Source organism: Corylus avellana, chromosome 8 (assembly GCF_965113065.1).
Source record: "Corylus avellana chromosome 8, dhCorAvel1.hap1.2, whole genome shotgun sequence".
NCBI lineage: Eukaryota > Viridiplantae > Streptophyta > Magnoliopsida > Fagales > Betulaceae > Corylus > Corylus avellana.
Window position 1 is genome coordinate 22,547,543 of NC_142497.1, and position 18,650 is coordinate 22,566,192.

The 18,650-nt window shown below is 35.6% G+C and overlaps 2 protein-coding genes across 2 annotated transcripts; one reads left to right on the forward strand and one right to left on the reverse strand.

The window, feature by feature from the left end:
• Positions 1-480: 480 nt before the first annotated feature.
• LOC132163160 (uncharacterized) lies at positions 481-7,858 on the forward strand. Its single transcript, XM_059573347.2, has 5 exons — positions 481-887; positions 1,162-1,252; positions 1,360-1,486; positions 1,597-1,740; positions 7,590-7,858. Exons 1-5 carry the CDS (start codon positions 481-483, stop codon positions 7,856-7,858), a joined length of 1,038 nt encoding a protein of 345 aa, XP_059429330.2.
• Positions 7,859-11,684: 3,826 nt separating this feature from the next.
• On the reverse strand, positions 11,685-13,391 carry LOC132163161 (uncharacterized). Its single transcript, XM_059573348.2, has 5 exons — positions 13,133-13,391; positions 12,931-13,007; positions 12,770-12,806; positions 12,520-12,634; positions 11,685-12,267 (listed from the first exon to the last, which is right to left on the reverse strand). Exons 1-5 carry the CDS (start codon positions 13,389-13,391, stop codon positions 11,685-11,687), a joined length of 1,071 nt encoding a protein of 356 aa, XP_059429331.2.
• Positions 13,392-18,650: the final 5,259 nt, after the last annotated feature.

The following is an 18,650-nucleotide window of genomic DNA, read 5'->3' on the forward strand; positions in this document are numbered from 1 at the left end:
TGATCCAAATGTTGCTTGGAATTGTCATATTAGCATTATGGGCTAAAAATGGGGTTTCTAACGCTACTCTTTTAACAATATAAGGTGAGATCTGTGTTTTAGAGTATGAGTAAATAGTAATCTTATACATCAAACTTTTATTCCATAATGCTAACGTGGTAGGGTCTAAAAGTTATTAGACTCCGTCACATCAATATAACAGAATAAAATAAAAATGTAGCGCGGTATAGTATTTCTCTTTAGGGTATTAGACTTGTTTCAAATTTACCCAATTACCCGCTATGGGGAATAACGAGTGGTGCAATAATGTGACAAGGAAATATTTGGTAATTTGACTGTATTTTCTCTTTATAAAGGTAGGGCCAGGCAACGCTCTTAATCCCACAGGCTCATCCATCAATTGCTTGCTAGGGTGTGAGTAGGAGTATTACAGAAAGTTCATTTCCTTATCTGTAATTTGCAGGAAGAAAACATTGAGATATGGAGGACACGAACAAAAAGAGTAGTGGCGTTGGCCTGGACGTGACACCATGGCCTAAAAGTTCAATCGAAGCGATGCCTCCCTCCGCTGTCATGGCGCCATCAAATCTTCCTTTAGGCACTAGTACTTCTTCCTTTCAAGTCTGGAAAAGACCCTTCCTCCATGGCGACAATGGTTCTGGCAGCAGCAGCAGCCGGACGACCAAGATTTATTTCCGGCCACTTGATCAACCCAACTCGCAGCCGGCGTCGACGGGTGGTGGTGTTAACAAAAAGACCCAGAACCCATCTCCTAATTCCTCCGAAGACGGCGAAAGTAACTCTATCAAAGCTGAGACTGTGAGCAATGTCAGGCCCAAATGGTGTCGAAACATAGATCCAGACGAGGATCCTAAAAAGCTCAAACGGTGATCCATCTATCTCTCTATGTTTCTTTAAACTTTTATGGGTCGGCTTGAGTGGTAATTCACTTAACCCTAAAGCCATTTTCAAACATGGTTTGGTGGGTATCCCCGTTTGAGCTTTACACGGTGTCCTAAAAATCTAATCGGAGTTGAGAGCCGTGAAAACTCTGACTATCAAATAATAATAATAACAACGATTTATTTCTTTTTACATATGGTGGGTTATATTATTTTTTTTGAAGCCTTGAAGGATCTGCATAATTTTGTTAATTTGTAGGATTATGTCAAACCGACTTTCTGCACAGAAATCTAGAACGAAGAAGCTTCAGTACGTGACTGAGATGGAAAGGAAGGTGAAAGCTTTAGAGGTAATTAACCTCTTGATTATATATAAACATTATATCTTCAAAATTATATATTTTCTTTATATATATACGCCAAGATCTTCTATCTTTCGTCCTTTGTGTACATGCAGGCTCAAATATCAGTACTATCTCCTCAAGTTGCACTTTATAAAAACCACCAACGTTTCTTACAACTGGAGCAAAAAAGTTTGAGCCAGCAGATGTCGGCTTACACCAACAACAAAATCCTCAGAGACGGTGACTAGACCGACCGACATCCTCCTCTGAGTGTTTGTGTCTTTGTCTTTTCTCGTACTGCTTAATTGTTTCTTTTAATGAAAAAATTTTGTTTCTGCGTGTTTTGGCAGCCGAAATTGAAGAGAAGAAAGCGGAAGTGAGCAGGCTGAGGCGACTTCATTTGAGCCAACAGCAGCAGATGCAGGCGCAGAAAAGAATGCTTAGTTGGGAAACTGGGAATCCAAACATGATGGGTTATTTGAACTCAAATCAAGGTAAAATCAGTTCTAATATAACCTAGATTACAGCTACTTAATCCTTAACCTGAACATTAATTATTTTAACGGTACTATATATCTCTAGGTGATCCCGTACGTTATTATGTTTGCTTAGTTTATGGTTTCTAGAATCCATTAATATATGTATAAATATATGGTTAGAGGAAGTGTGCATTCCATTCTTGCATATCAAAATCAAGAAATTAACACATATCTGCAAAGTGATCCTATCGTACTTATTTATTTTTTATTTTTTCCTATTTTTCAACAAAGAAACCTACGGGTGAAGTTATAGTTCAAGGACAGAAAAAGTAATGATATTTAGGGAAATGTAATTGGTGACATGTTTGGAAAGGATTTGACAATAAAAGCATGATTTTTGAGAATTTAAATCCCGTCCAATAATATTATCGTAACGTACTTGAACCCCATTTATTCGGATATGTATTTCGATATAGTTCAAGCGTTCTGGTTGTTTGAACAAGTGGAGTTTGAAGAAGCTCAGTTGCAATACGATAACTCTATTGCATGGAATTTTAATCCATATTTTCCTTATGCAATTTCTTTTTCGTTAACCAGAGTACTTCAATACAGTAGGGGCGGAATTAGGTAAGGCATTAATGTCCCAAAATTTATGTACTTTTGTTTGTAATATTCTCTTTTTTTTTTTTTTTTTTTTTTTTTTTTTTTAATCAAATGCGGGAAAAGGTTACAAGGGAGGATCATTCCCACTCTTGATCCTAATAGAAGAGAGAATGGGAGATCCTATGGGAATGCTTCCGAACACAAGGTTAGAAGCGGCCCACTTAGCAAACCAATGTGCTCTAAAATTAGCACAACGTGACACTTTCAAAGCCTTACAACTTTGAAAAGAAGAAAAAATAAGAGAGATATCCTTCACTACACTAGAAAAGTTCCAATCTCTAAACACCAAGGGGTTATTAATGGCAGTTATCACCGTGAGAGCGTCCCCTTCAAGAAGTAAGTTTGAACAACCATGAGAAGCAGCAAGTTGAGAGGCTAACAAGGCAGCATGAGATTCCCCTAAGGTAACATCAACAGAAGATAAACGTTTTGAAGCAGCAGCAAGAATACAGCCATAAGAATCTGAAAGCACAGCTGCTGCCACAGAAAAATCATTTCTAATAGCCACATCAAAGTTGGCCTTGAAAATCCCAGCAGGCGGAGGAGACCAAACAGAGTTGGATACAGACGAATGCCAAGCTGAGAGGTGAGTTCTGAACGAGGTGAAAATCTGCTTGATTGAAGTTTTGATCTCCGGATGTTGAGCTTTATGAATGATTTGATTCCTAGAAAACCAAATGTGGTCCAAAACCACTGCTGCACAGATTTGAAATCTCCAAACATCTTCCTTAGGAATGGATAGAAATTGATGAGGCTTGACAACAGCCATAATCCAGTGAGAAATAGGCAAGGTGCTGAAAGAAGAAGTATCAATAGGCCATTGTATGTTCCTCCAAAGAATCCTAGCAAAAGAACAACCAAGGAAAATATGTTGCAAAGTCTCCTCAGGACCATTGCAAAAAGGACAAATCCAAGCATCAGGATCCTGAGAGGGAATAATTCTGCCTATTTTAGCTCTAACAGGGAGCATATCCCAAGTAATCTTCCAAAGAAGATGTTTTAATCTATGCTGTAATTTCAAGCCCCAAAGGCAGTTCCAATCTTCAGGAGAAAAAGGTGAGGGTTTACTTGAACTATCCAAGGCTACCACCTCATGAGCTGAGCTAACCGAAAATACACCCTTGGGAGAAGGAACCCAAATCCATCGATCCTGAGATGGAACTTGAGATAAGTGAATGTTCTGAATCTGCAAAACAGTGTTAGGATCAAAAAGATCATTAAGCAAGAGGGAGTTCCAGGTTCTATCTCTCTGAATAATCAGGTCAGCAACTTTGAAGTCAGGAAGATCAACCAGATTAGGGTTTGGAGAGGGCTTAAAATTAGGGATAGCTGGTATCCAGGGAGAGTTCCAAATATTGATATCAACACCATTAGAGATGGCCCAACAAGCCCCTTTCTCTATCACCTTTCTATTCTTAAGAATGCCTTTCCATAACCAAGAAGAAGACAGATTTGGAGGTAAGTCAAGGAATGAATGGCCATTATTAAGATACTTTCCCTTCAAAGCTTCAACCCACAACAAAGGTTGATTGGTAACAATCTTCCAACCTAGTCTAGCCAAGAGAGCCTTGTTGAGGAATTCCAATGATCGAATACCCAAGCCACCTGCAGATTTAGGTTGACAAATATTTCTCCAAGCAAGAAAATAGAGATTGTGGGATTTGTTTTGGGGGAAACCCCACCAGAATTTTCTAATGGAAGAATTGAGAGATTGACAAAAAGATTTGGGAAGCAGGAAAAGAGACATAATATAGGAGGGGATGGCATTGGCAACAGATTTGATAAGAGTAGTCCTAGCTGCTTGGGAAAGAAGCTTGGCTTTCCATCCAGTAATACGAGATAAAATCTTCTCTTTAAGATCATTAAAAGCCACTTTCTTGTTTTTGTGAATGAAAAGAGGAATCCCTAAATATCTGGCTTTAGAAGGGATAATAGTGAGGTTAAGGATACCTTTGATGGCAGAAATGATGGAGGGTTTACTGTTCTTGCTGAAAAACATAGAGGATTTAGCTAAATTAATCTTCTGACCAGACCATTTAGAAAAAGTGGACAAACAAGAGAGAATGGAATTAGCTTCACTGGATTTAGCCTTGGAGAAAATCATAAGATCATCGGCAAAAAGTAGATGGGAAATGGGTGGGCTTGATCTAGAAATCTTAATACCATTAATGCGGCCAGCTTGTTCCTCTCGGAAAAGCAGTCTAGAGAGGATTTCAGCTCCAAGGATAAAAAGAAAAGGGGAGAGGGGGTCTCCTTGTCTCAATCCTCTTGATGGAGAGAATTTTCCAAAAGGAGAACCATCAAGAAGGATAGAGAAGGAGGAGGTAGATATGCATTGATGGATCCAATTCACCCATTTAGGGCAAAAGCCAAGAAGATTCAGAATTTTTAGGATAAAAGCCCATTCCATGGAGTCAAAAGCTTTCTCCATATCCAATTTTAAAGCCAAAAGACCACCATTGCCCTTTTTCTGTTTCATAGAATGGAAAATCTCATGAGCAAGTATGGTGTTATCATGGATGGATCTACCTTTAAGGAAAGCAGATTGGGTGGGGGAGATGAATTTGTGGAAAAGAGGCTTAAATCTGTTAGCAAGAATTTTGGAAATGATCTTGTAGTTAAAATTTGTGAGGCTAATAGGTCTAAAATGATTAACTCGAGAGGGATTATCAATCTTAGGAATGAGGGCAATATGAGTGTGATTGAATTCCTTAAGCAAAAAACCTCCCTTAAAAAAAGATTGCACAGAGGCAATAACATTCTCCTTAACAATAGGCCAATAAGTTTTGTAAAATAGACCTGTCATTCCATCAGGGCCAGGAGATTTGTTCAGGCCCAATTGAGAAATGGCTTGAAATATTTCAGCTTCATCAGGAGTAGTACACAATAATTCATTATCAGCATCAGAGATAACACCATGAACCAAACCATCAAGCTCTGAATTCAAACATGGGTCAGTAGAGGAGAAAATATAACTAAAATGATCAACGAGCATATTTCCAATATCTTCTCTTCTATTACAAATAGTTCCGTCAGCAGCTTTCAGAAAATTAATAGAATTGTACCTTCTCCGATTGATGGTAGAGGCATGAAAAAACTTAGTGTTTAAGTCTTTGCATGTGAGCCATTGCTCTCTAGATTTCTGTTTCCAAAGAACATCTTCCCGCTGAAGTTGTTCTTGAAGAGCATCTTGAAGGAAGAGCTCTCTGGCATAATTATCAGGAGAATGGGGAGAGCTTTGAATCTTGTCAATTTTAGAAAGTAAGCCCTTGATGTTGGACTGAATTCTCCCAAAGTGCTGATGATTCCAATCTTTTAGGGCCATTTTGGTGTTCTTCCATCTTCTACTAAGAGAAAAAGCAGGGGAACCACTAACATCAGATAACCAAGCATTAGCCACAACAGAATGGCTAGTAAGGTCTCTAGTCCAGAAAGCTTCAAATTTAAAGGGCTTGGGAAGATTCTGGTATGAACCTGAAGTGGAAAGCAAGATTGGGCAATGGTCAGATTGGGCAGCAGGTAGGTGGTTAATAAGAGCATTTGGGAAAAGATGGACCCAACTTTGAGAAGCTAAGCCCCTATCCAGTCTTTCTCTAATATTACCACAGCCCTGACGATGATTGCTCCAAGTAAAACGATTACCATTAAAACCTAAATCAATCAAGGCATTAGAATGAACGAAATCAGCAAAGTCGTTATGAGAAGAGGACCCAAACGATCTACCCCCACTTTTTTCAGATTGGGAGAGGATGGAGTTAAAATCACCCAACAATAGCCACGGACCTCCAAAAGAATTGCCCACCCTCGATAAACTATCCCAGAAGGAGTTACGCCATTGAGCGGTATGGGGAGCATGAATGCAAGAAATCATCCACGGACAAAAGGGAGGATCAGAATAGATCAAACAAGTAAGATTAGAAGGATCCAACCTGATTGGTTCAACTTCAACACCCTGCTTCCAGGCAATAATCAGTCCACCTTTTAGACCCACGGGGGGAACCTGAACCAGAAATGGGAAGCCCAATCCATTTAGAGCAAGCTGAATCCGATCTGGAGGAACTTTAGTTTCAGACAAGAAAATTAGGTCAGGACTGTGGCGCCTGTTCAGTGCTCGAAGAGTACGAAAGGTCGGAGCACGAGCCAATCCCCTACAATTCCAGGCCATCAACTTCATGGGGAGATTGAGGAAAAGCCGAAAAGGAAGAATAAAAAGCGCTAGCCAGGAAAGAAGGGACCTTCACAGCAAAACAGAGTGGGGGAAGATGGATGATCGCCAGAGCAAGAAGCTAGGGCAGGGGAGAAAAGGGATTAAAAAATCACCTCAGATATGCCTCACAAGGAGGTGGGTAAGCCTCACAAGGAGGTGGTTGATCGCCGGAGCAAGAAGCTAGGGCAATGCAAATGATAATATGATTGCACCATTTGTTTGTAATATTCTCTTTAAAATCAACTTTTTATTTTTTAACCCCAAACGTTTTTAATTTTTTTTTTTTTTTTTTAGTTTTGTCTTCTTCACTTAAATGTTTAATTAGTTCGGCCGAGGGGTTAAAAATTGAACTTCATCCCGGGCGTGGTAATCGAGGGTTTCGCAGAATATTTGATTTGAGTCAAACTCATGTAGTGAGAAATGGGACAAACAAAATGAGCAGTTACTTGTCTTGGTTGTCTTATTGTCTTTGTCTTCTTTATGCATATCCTCGAACACAAGCTAATGACTATATATATAAGCGCAAGGGTATAAGTTATCCTCGAAAGCTAGAAGCTTTGCTCACGACATTGACAATCGTTGCAATTCATACAATTTCATTTTCTTGCCTCTTTTTTTTTTTTTTAATTAGCTGAAACATTTCTCTTTTGTGTTTTTAGATTTTCAATAATCGCTCCGGCCGTGTCAACTATATACTTATGTTAAAATAGTAATTAAATGATTAAATTTATATTAACTTAAATTTTTTTGAAATAATTCAACAACCTCCTTCACATTAGTTTTCAATCCTTTTCTTCCTGGTCATTTGGTCTCTATCATGTAATTAAAGGAATGACTCATCATTTTTCTTTTATGGTCAAACCCTAGAACTTTTTGTTGTTTTCGAACGGGTTGGGATGTCCGTGTCAAAATTTTATTTTCTTGCATTTAACGACACGTACACGATGGATGTGACATGGTGAATAAATGAATATATATGCTTGGATTTTTGCAGCCCAGATTAGTAGAGAGAACCCACCACAAGTGCATAGGCTGAGCCAACTAAATTTGACACAACAAGAAGCACAACAAAAGCAAGGACAGGCGTGGATGCCAAGTTGGGAACTTGCACTAGGGCAGATGGTGAACCCGAGCTTAAATAAATCTGGGCCGTCGACACAGCAGAAAGCAACGAACATTAACTCAAACCAGGGTGGGATAGACAAGATGCCGAGCTACAACTCCTCGAACCCAGCTGATACAGCTCCCAATTGCTTCGTATGAGCCTTTAAATCGATAAAAATTTGTTACAAACTAGTTTGTAGCTGATTCATACAAAATCATCTAATAAACACGTGAGAAGTACATGTTATTAAAGAAACATATACTTCTCACATGTTAAGGGACACATATTACTAATATGAGTTTGTATGAATTAGCTACAAACTGGTTTGTAGCTAATTTCTGCCCCCCCTTTAAATGTTCTGCTTGTCTGCTCTTCATTGGATCGCCTTCTTCGATTTTTTTGTTTGTCCCGCAGTTTGTTGTAACGTACGTAAAGATTAATTGCATGTTGTGCTATGAATTTTGTATTGTCTGTTGACTATATGTGTTTATGTATAACATTATGGAAAATATAAGGATGGTGATTAAGGGTATATGTACTACATTGTTAAATTACATAGGCAATTACTCAAAAAATAAAAAATAAAAAATAACATAGGCAAATTAGACTGTCACTTAAGGTCCTAATAAAATATGAGGCCCTAAATAGCAAGAGTATATATATATAACTTTTAAGGCTCCAATTATGGTAGAGGTTAGTCAATGCTTTTTAATTAATGCTCCAATTATGGTAGAAGTAATTATAAAGAATTGAATTCTAAGATATTGAGAATTTAGAGAGAAAGAAAGAGAAAAAAAAAAAGAAGGAAAGCCACATTAAAGACGGCCCTAAGGCAGTAACTAAACTCATAATTTTGCTTGAACTTCAAATCTACATGTCAGCCAAGTTCCTTTATTAAAATAATATTTAGAATAAAATAAATTTCTTTGTGCAAATTAAATTCTATAGAAATAGAATTATGTAGCTCAACACAAAATATGTCATCCGTTGAAACTAAATGTCTCACAGCAGAGATGAAATTTATATGTCAATTGGAAAAAAAAATATTTTAAAATATAAACTAAAAATTAAAATTATTTTAATTAATATTTAAACATACAAATGGCTCAACTTAAACTTAGGCTTTAAAATTTATCGAATTGGCCCTAATTCCAAAATATTAAGTTGATAGGAATTGTTAATTTTAGTCATCTAGTTAATATTCCAACACTTTTTCTTCATAAACTCTTCTTAATAAGTAAGGTCCAACATGTAAAATATTTAATTAAAATGAAGTAAATGTCAAAAATAAGATTTAAACAAGATATTAATTTGCTCTAATACCATGTTAATTAATTAAATTATCACTTATCTCAAAATATTAAGCCAGTGAGAAATGATTAATTTTATGAGAAACTTCATTTACTCTCTTGAATTATCACGAGTTTTAATTTGCAATGTCACCCCTAAATTATTAAAAGTTACAGTGTAGGTGTGATGTTTCAGCCCATTTCAATCTTCATTACCATTAAAGATTTTCGATTATAATTATTAAGAATATTTTAAAAATAGATATGATTTATTACTTTTATTAAAATACATGTAAAAATTGTTTATTAAAATAAATATCAGTTTAAGTACCTTTTTATTCATAAGTACCATTAACCAATACCAAGCTGCTTTTCTCTAGTTTCTTGTTGGTAACTCGCGTAGCAGCGAACAAAGTGCAAGTACTGAGTCAGCTTTGTTTGGGCTATTCTCGGCGCGTGGTGGCGGGTCCCTGTCACTGCTCTTCGGCTTTAGCCAGGGTAGGCATGGCCATTTCAATTTTCAGCTCTGTGCAGGGTCAGAGTTTGCTCCATTTCTGGGCTTCCTGTTTCTCCTTAAAGTTATCTCTAGGAATCAGTGCTGGGTCGTTGGACTTTTTGAATACATAGCTCATGGAGGTTCCCACTCTCAACACAAATAAAAGTGGAATATTGTAGGAACCATGTAATTTTTGTGTTTTCTTTCTCTATTTTCGTCTCTTTACTTTGTCATGAAATTTGTACAAGAACTTAATTACTTGCGTGGGGTTAGATAGGCCTCGTGTTCCTTCTTTACGAGATTGTCTAAGTTACATGAAATTCGAACAATGAATGACATAGAATTCTAATACGCTTCTAACACCATAAAATCATGGGCTCTCTTCATGTATGACAATCCATTAATTTTTTTTTTTTTTTTCTATTCAAATAAGGGAAACTACGGCAGGAGAATTATAAAGGAGGTTTATTGCCACTTCTGATGCAAAGAGAAAGAAAATGAGAAAAGGTGGGAATGCTTCTAAACACAAGGCGAGAAGCGGCCCATTTAACATGTGTGCAACAAAGTTGATACATTTAGAAACCTTCAAAGCCTTCCATTCTGAGATAAAGACGAGCTGATTTTGAATATCGGCAACAACTGGTTCTAATCTCCAATCTGAAAAGAGGAGAGGATCTGTGATGGAGATAATAGTTACCAAGGAATCACCTCAATAAGTAAAGGAGAGCAACCTGAGGAGATCGACAACCAGTCTGACCGCCAAGAGGACTGCATGAGCTTCTCCCAAACAAGCATTCATGGCAGGGAGCTTCAAGGAATTGACATCAATAAAATCACCTAAGTGGTTCCTGAGAGTGGTGGCAGCAACGGCAAAAGTAGGCCTGATGGCAACATAAAAATTCACTTTGAAAGATGCTGGGGATGGGGGAATCCATTAATTACTTACCAAGGCCAGGCTCCCAAACCTGGCCATAATACCACCTTGATACACTTTATTTGCACCAAAAAAGAAGTGGAAAATAACCACACACACTAAAAAAAAAAAAAAAAAATCTTGAAACCTTTGTTTGACCCTGGCTGCTGGACGTTCATTTGAAATCAAGAAGAGGTAAGCCCAACACAACATGCTTTGCTTTTTATCAGAGACATCGTTTATATCTTATGTTTATACACTAATATTGTTGCTATATACATAATCTCTGGAAATGTTTTTACAATAGCTAGTTAATTACTATACCTTTGATGACGAGCTACTATATATCAGATGTGGATCACTGATTTTTGTGTTGATCGATCACACCTGGAGTTCAAAAGAATGCATTTGAAACAGGTTTGTGAGGAACACAACAAATGCATATACTTGGCCAGAATGGGAAAATGTGATGAAGGAGGTGAAAAGGATGAAATGAGTTTAGTGGGGGTCAAACCAAAAGAATATTTAGTCAAAATTAATATAGAGTTTGTGAAGTCAAAGTTTAAATTCATAACCTCTGATTATACCATTAAGAAGCTTAGGGCCGAAAGCCTTACGTCTAATTAATAAAAGGGCCATGCACCTCACAAAAAGGTGATCAACTCCATAGAGAGGCCCTTAAAAGTTTAGGAGTATTGTAATGTGCGACAAACAATCTAACAATTTTTACTAGAGATCATCTCAAAAGAAGTCTGAAATAACAAGGGTGAAATTCACGAAAAGAGGTATATATATATATGACCTTCACCATCTAACACCACTCTTTATTCAACAATAAAAGGCTCTTCCGGCAGCCTCAACCTGGTAGTTTCCTTCTTATCTTGCAGGTGACCCGTTATTTGGTTTAGCTTTCCAAAAATATGCCTTTGCAATCTCTATCATTATTTCATGTTAAATCACCGCCACTTATCTAAAAGTCTAAACTAATAAGAAATACTAAACTTAATTATTTAATTAATATTCTAAGTATCACTAATAGTAGTTTTTAAAGAGAGAGAGAGAGAGAGAATTTACATTCACAAGAGTTTCTTATGCAACATATTGAAAGAACTGAAGTATCAGGAGCTGAAATTAATTGATAAGTAACATGTTGCATTTGAAAAATGAAATGGATAACATACATGATAAAGAAACATTTAACGAAACTTCATATTTCAGCAACAATAACAACAATCTATGTATCCTCTTGTACAAGTACCAACAGGATCTCACTAGAATTCTGTAATTCATATAGTCAGATCAAGGGTACTCGCCAATTTCGGATTTTCTGCATTATAATCTTCTGCACTCAACCTGCTAAGCTTTGATGGCATGTTGAGATCTATAGAATAGTCTCCCTTCTTTGAAGAAGATACACAAGAAAGCGATAAATTGCTAGCCACTTCTTCCTCAATCCATGGTATTCTCTTATGATCTTCCTCTTGTCTTGATCTTATGCAGCTCAATGATAGACTCAAATCAATGTCATCATGAAAGCATTTCCTTCTTCCTGTGCTTTGCTGATCTTCTCCACTAGTTCTCTCTCTTCCTCTTCCATGCAATTCCCTGGACCTTGTCTGCTGGGTTTTGATAGGATTGTGATTGAGCAGCCATTGAAATTCTTCCTGAAACTCTTGTAGTTTTCTCTTGCTACTTTGTTTAGAGAAGGCAATGTTAATGTTATTCATGTTGAAAGCTCCAATATTCCTTTTGTTCAAATCAATACCTTCAGAAAGGGTATCTCCTGTTCTAATATTCGTTTCATGATGATCAGTCAAATAAGGCTTGGATATCCAGCTCCCATCACCATTCCAAGAAAAGTCACCATATCTTGAGAGAGAAAGATAAAAACTCATATAGAAAATTGATCGATAAATGCACTTAAGCAAAGCAAGTAATTAATTAAAGGCCCTACAAAAAATTTGGTCATCTGCGATCGTTGATAATTAAACTTCTACTACTAGTCGTTGCTAATTTCAACCAAAAAAAAAAATCGTATCAGCAACAACAAAAATGTCGTTGCTAAAGACCAAAATTCTTGTGTTGAGGTAAAATTATAAGTATTATTTTAATAATACTTACCTGAATTTGGGGGTAACCCTTTGATCAATAGTAGTTTGAAGCATGGAGTACTGTTTCCAAAGGTTTTGGCAATCCTGATCTGCACTTCCCATAAGATGTCCTCTACTGGTTATAACTGTCAATTCATGAAAGATAACAGTTCAAAGTTTCATATATTAAAAGCATGAGTCATGAGTAGGAAATTATAAACCCTAATTTGTACATTCTAGCTAGTTGGTGTATATATAAATTTATATAAATATATATATACCTCGACCCTGATCATCAATCTTCTTGCTCCGATACATCTGCTCGAAACATGCCAAAATTAAGAAAAACAAAAAAAATGAGACTCCCAATGAATGAAGTGAATCTCAAAGACTGAATATATATATGAATACTTATACTAATTAATTAACATTTTTAATTTACCTGTAAATGGCTTTTGACATGAGAAATGCTTAGGCCCTTGATGTTCATTAGTTGCAAAACCAATTTAGGAGTTGCCCCTACACAAAAAGAAAACAACATGTATAAAAACCATATATATATACAGAAATTCCCAAAAGCTATAATGAATTTGCAATGATCATAAAAATTTTAAAAAAAAAAGGTGGAAAATTGAAGATCTTACTCTCTTGACCTCCAAGTCTCTCTACAGCCTGGACAAAACAAAGGTGAAGATCAGGAGTCCATCTTAGTCTAGGCAGCTTGGATCGTACATATGTCCGCACCCCACTAGAGCTGCTGGCCTTCTTCTCACTCTCCTCATCAACTATGCTGTTGCTCGAGCTTGCACTGTTTTTGGTCTTACTTTCATCATCTCCTTCCTCTTCCTCGCTCCTCTCTGAAGATTTCACATTCAACCCATCGTTTTTCCCACTTTCCATCATGCTTACTTCTTTCTATATATAGAAAATCCTTAAGTTGGAAAGTGATCGAGTCACTTCAATTCAAAGTGAATATTGCCTCTCATGTGTATCCACATGGTTCCTAAATCCACTGATCTTGATCTTCCTTTCTGCAGAGCAAAGTTTCCTCACCCGGAAAGTTCCATAAATTAAAAAGAATATGAAAAGAAAAAGAAAAAGGAACCCCAGTGGTCTTGATCTTAGTGTACAGATAGTTTTCTGCAGAGAAAGAGTTTAGATCTTGTACCTATTCATGTAGGATAAATGTCATGTCATGTATAAATGATGTGGTGAAACATGTAAAGTCAGAATTTGGACCAGTTGTTATCTGGGGTAAGTGGAAGATTGGATAAAAGATCGAGAAGTGGAAATAAACATGCATGGAATTATAAACTGTAGAGGTGAGCGCAAGACCCAAACTCTCTAGCAGGCGCGTAGCTATCACATTGCTTCCATTTGTACTCGTCTATATATATATGTATACACATATTATTAAACTTGAGATTTACCTACCTCGAGGTCCTTGACTATCTCTTGAGTCTATCCATGAATCTGACACCCAAAACTTGTAATTATATTACATTTTTATTTTATAATTATTTCATAATGTTAATGTGGTAATCTCAACTAATCTTAATTTTATTTTATTTTTTTCCTTTTAACAAGACTTTATTCAAGTATTGGTTGGTGTTGTATGTCACGTCAGTATTGTAAGATAGTTATGAAATAAAAATGTAATTTTTAACAATCAAACTTTTACGACAACCCCAAAGTTGTTGCTAATAATTAAGTGTTTAATTAATTATCAGCAACAACTTTTGCTAGTCGATGCTACTTTTAGAAAAAATTTCATATCGATGACAACAAAAATGTCGTCGTTAAAGTATTAAATAACAATACTTACCTGAATTCATATAAAGTATGGTTAGTCATTCTTCCCATTTCTCGTAAAAAAAAAAAAAAAAAACACCTCATAAGAAAAACAAAGCATTCACTCTTATGTACATCGATCTTTTCCACGTGAAAATTATATACTCTCATCAATAATCCTTAAATCAAATGACTATATATTAATGTGAACAACATGGGAAATCACACCATATAAGGAAATTAACTTACACACCATGGACACCAATGTTACCAAGTTAGACAAGAAGCTCTTACATTCTCTATTTAATTATTTCATAAAACTTTTATTGACTTAAGCATCGGAAGTTCTTCGCCAACTTCTTTCGGCCGGCATCATCCTTGTAGCTTTTCTTTTCTTTTGCAGGATCTAGCTAGTTCCATCATTAATCCGACCGTTCAAAAATATGCTTCAACAATAACCATATAAATTTAGTAAGATATATAAGAAGAAGATACAAGTTTACAACAATTTTGAGAAAATAGTTATAATATTTGTCACTAGCTAGCTAGCTAGCTAGGGCATGGACTGGTATATATATATATATATATATATATAGGCCAGGCCACGCGCGCATAATTATGAAAGCGAGTGGAAGAAACCGCCATATATACGTGAAGTATACAAATGTAAATGGAAAGAGGCAAGGCATTGTAGAGAGAACTGTGCTGAGATGATTCCCGTTGTCGGTGATCACGGATTTGTCTTTGCTTGTTACCATGCATGACCGCACCTGCTGATAACAAAACTGGTTTTTTTTTTTTTTCACTTCTCGAATAATGTGAAGTTTTTGTATCCTGCTCTCTGACATATTTTGGATTCAGTGCCTCTTTTCTAATCTAACGGCCATCACTAGCGGATCATGCATGATTCTCTATTAATTGCACAAAAATTTATGATGGTCCTAAGATTGGATGTTTGCTATAGAAGATATATATAACAAATTAAGCTTTGACTTGATTCTTCTAATAAAGCCTTTATGTGGCCTCATGTCTCCTTCTTTTACCTTTTTGTTCTATTTTCTTTGGTAGAAATTGAGCTACACTCCAACAGGCCAGGGTACAACTGGGAGGAGACCAAGAAAAACACAAGTCTTTTTTTAAAAAAAAAAATTAATTAATTCAAGATTCAATTGTAATTAACAGTTTGAATAGAACCAAAATTGGACAAAATCAGATTTCATGCTGATTAAAATGATTAAATTCGTTCTCTCAATTTAATTACATGAAGCTATATATATGGCCGGTGACCTTGCTCCACCTCAGCTTCACGCTTCTCCGAAGCACCTAACACATGAGAAAGATGTTTGTATTATTGTTTTTGGAATAATTCAGTTTTCCCCTTAATTAAGTTATTAGAGAAAATTCATCCAATATAGAGTGGAACCACTGTACTGAGAAGATTAACCCATGTAATTATATGGAACCAGCTGAAAAAAGGAATTGAAAAAACAGTCAAGCAAAAGACAATTAATGATGTGTGAATTATGGACAGATATTTGTTCTAATTACTTTATGTTATAACCAACTACAAGGAAAACTCTTAATAAGACCAATACTAATAAACTTGTTGAAGCATATTTTTGGACGGCCGGATCGATCGATGATAACCTGCGAAACAAGAAAAATGATCATTAGAAAACACTGGTTCTGAAAGACTGGAGGACCGTTTTTCATGTAACGGGATGCTTGAGTGGGCCTTAGACAAATTTATTCTACCAACGAAATTTATTCATTTAATTGAATATTTAGAAAGACATTTTGTTAATTAATCCAAGTCTATTCTGATGTTTTCATTATGTTTCAAACGTCAACTTCTTCTCTCTCTTTTTTTTTTATAATATTTTTTTACCTCCCACAAAGAAAATAATAGTAAGAGAACAATGCATGATGAACTACTTAAACGACCCATGACAAGAACAAGAGCCAGAAATCTCAAGGTCAAGGCCATGCCTGTCTCGTTCTATTCTAAAATTTGTTCATAGTTTGAGTTGAAATCAAAAACTCTTATAAATTATGGCCTCAGGGCTCTCTGATTTCGTCTATACAACGTGAAAAAAACCGTCCATTGTCAGAAAGATTCCTTAGTAAAAATTGGGCATCCCTTAGCAAAAAATAAGATTGTCCTTATTAGTGGGTAATGTCAATATACTTGCACGTTTTTAAACTGCTCATTCGTCATACCATCATATTGATTACAGAGCAATTATGCTAGAGTAGTAACAATTAATAATAACAATGATAATGATAATAAATAAAACAAATGTGAAATGAATTATTATATGACCATAATTTTGGCAAGGACTTGAGAGGAATTGGGAGTTGATAGTTATCAAACGTTGTCTAGTGGTGCATGTGAGGAATATTTAAACACAAAACTTGTTTGTTTTCTATGCTCATTGAGACTCGAAAAGCTTAGACCATTGCCTATTTGCCAAATTGCCAGTGAAAGGTCAACTGCTCAAAACCCCCTACCCTTAATTTATTTCACTCCACTCCACTGGAACATAATTATTTTATTGCCCATGGGAATACTAGCCCTATTAATGCGGATCCAGCAATAATTTGAGAATGAGTATGTTTGTCCTCTTTCCCCACCCTCCCCACCCTCCCCACCACCACCACTGTCAGCTCCTCTATCTCTGTGCTCATCGTGGTATGTGTTACATCAAACCAGGTGCATGTCATGTCATGGATTGATTCGGATCCTTTGAAGTTCTTAGAATTTAAGATTTAAAAATCTATTTTTATTTAAGAGTCATTATCCTATCATGTGTTTTATTATTAATAAATTTTTAATAATATTAATAATCATCATTATTTTATTATTTTATTAGTAATTAGACACGTGGCATGATAATAATTCTTGAATGAAAATGAATGACTTGAATTTGAAATTTCAGAAATTAGAATTTCTCAAGAATTTCAGGGGATCCGAATCCGTCATGAATGGGTCATCACCATGGATTACTATATTCATACGAAATTGTTCATAATTTAAACAGTAAACATGAAAGCAATTTTATTAAATTTATTTGTATAGATAAATGGTTTAGGTATGTGAGTTTCATGAGTTATTTTACATTTGTCATTCGGATTACTATCAATTGAGACAGTAAAATTGTTAATAATCTCTATTTCATCACCATAGCATATTACAACCTGATGAATGAAAAAAGTTTGACACTCGATTATTGGTACAATGTTTTTTTTAGGGAAATTATACAAAGGTTTCTTGAATTTTTACGCATTTTGAAAAGACACTCAAAAGTCTAAAAACTTTCAATTTCACCCATCGAGCTTTTAATTTGATACAATCTACTCCATTCGTTAGGATTTTAGGGTTAAATAGACATTAAAATAGATGAAATGATCTTTTATACTCCTAAAATGTTTTATAAAATTCTAAATTTACCCTTAATTTCACATTAATTTTGGTCTTTAGCAATGACCAAAACGCGCTTTGAAAAAATTTATACTCCATTAGGATTTAACATCAAATCGTAACATATAGGGTAGATTACATCAAATTAGAAGTTCGAAATATGAAATTGAGAGTTTTTGAACTTTTGGTAGTCTTTCTCCAAACGCTTGAAAGTTTAAAGAACTTTTGTAAAGTTAACTTTTTTTTTTTTTCCTTTTTTACTGCAATCAATTTGAAGATCCGATGAAATAGCTTCGATAGGATTTACTTGTTGGAACGAATTTTACATTTCAAGCTATTTGAGCACTTGCTTGAACTGTTGAACTTGAACATATAAATCTTATAGGGACTATGTCTCAAATCCTATAAGGACTATGTCTCATGAGACATAGTCCTTATAGGATTTGAGACATAGTCCTTATAGGATTTATATGTTCAAGTTCAACAGTTCAAGCTATTCTGACTGCAATTCGGTCAACCAAATTGCACATGATCCCTATCCTATGTTGGGCTTAGCTTAAAAGTTGGATCCGACTAGGAAGGGCCTAAGGTTAAAATGCCAGTTGTGACTTGTGAGTCATTATACACTCATAAAAAGGCTGAGACTTGTTTTGGACTGAACCACTGGGAACATATATTCTACTAGAGATTACAGCCGCACCAAGAAAGTCCTAGCCAACGCGGGAGAGGACCAATCAATACTCCATTCTTGAATAACCATCCAAATATTTATTAGGGTTTAGCTTGGTAGTAATTCCGACAGAGAATTGTGAAAGAATTTCATATGGATTTCATTCGTTGGATCACCATTTGTTAGTGCTTTTTATAGTATGTTTTTGTTTAAAAAAAACATTTTAATGATATAAAAATGAAACTTTGAGAGTTTCGAATTTTAAATTGTTTACTAATAT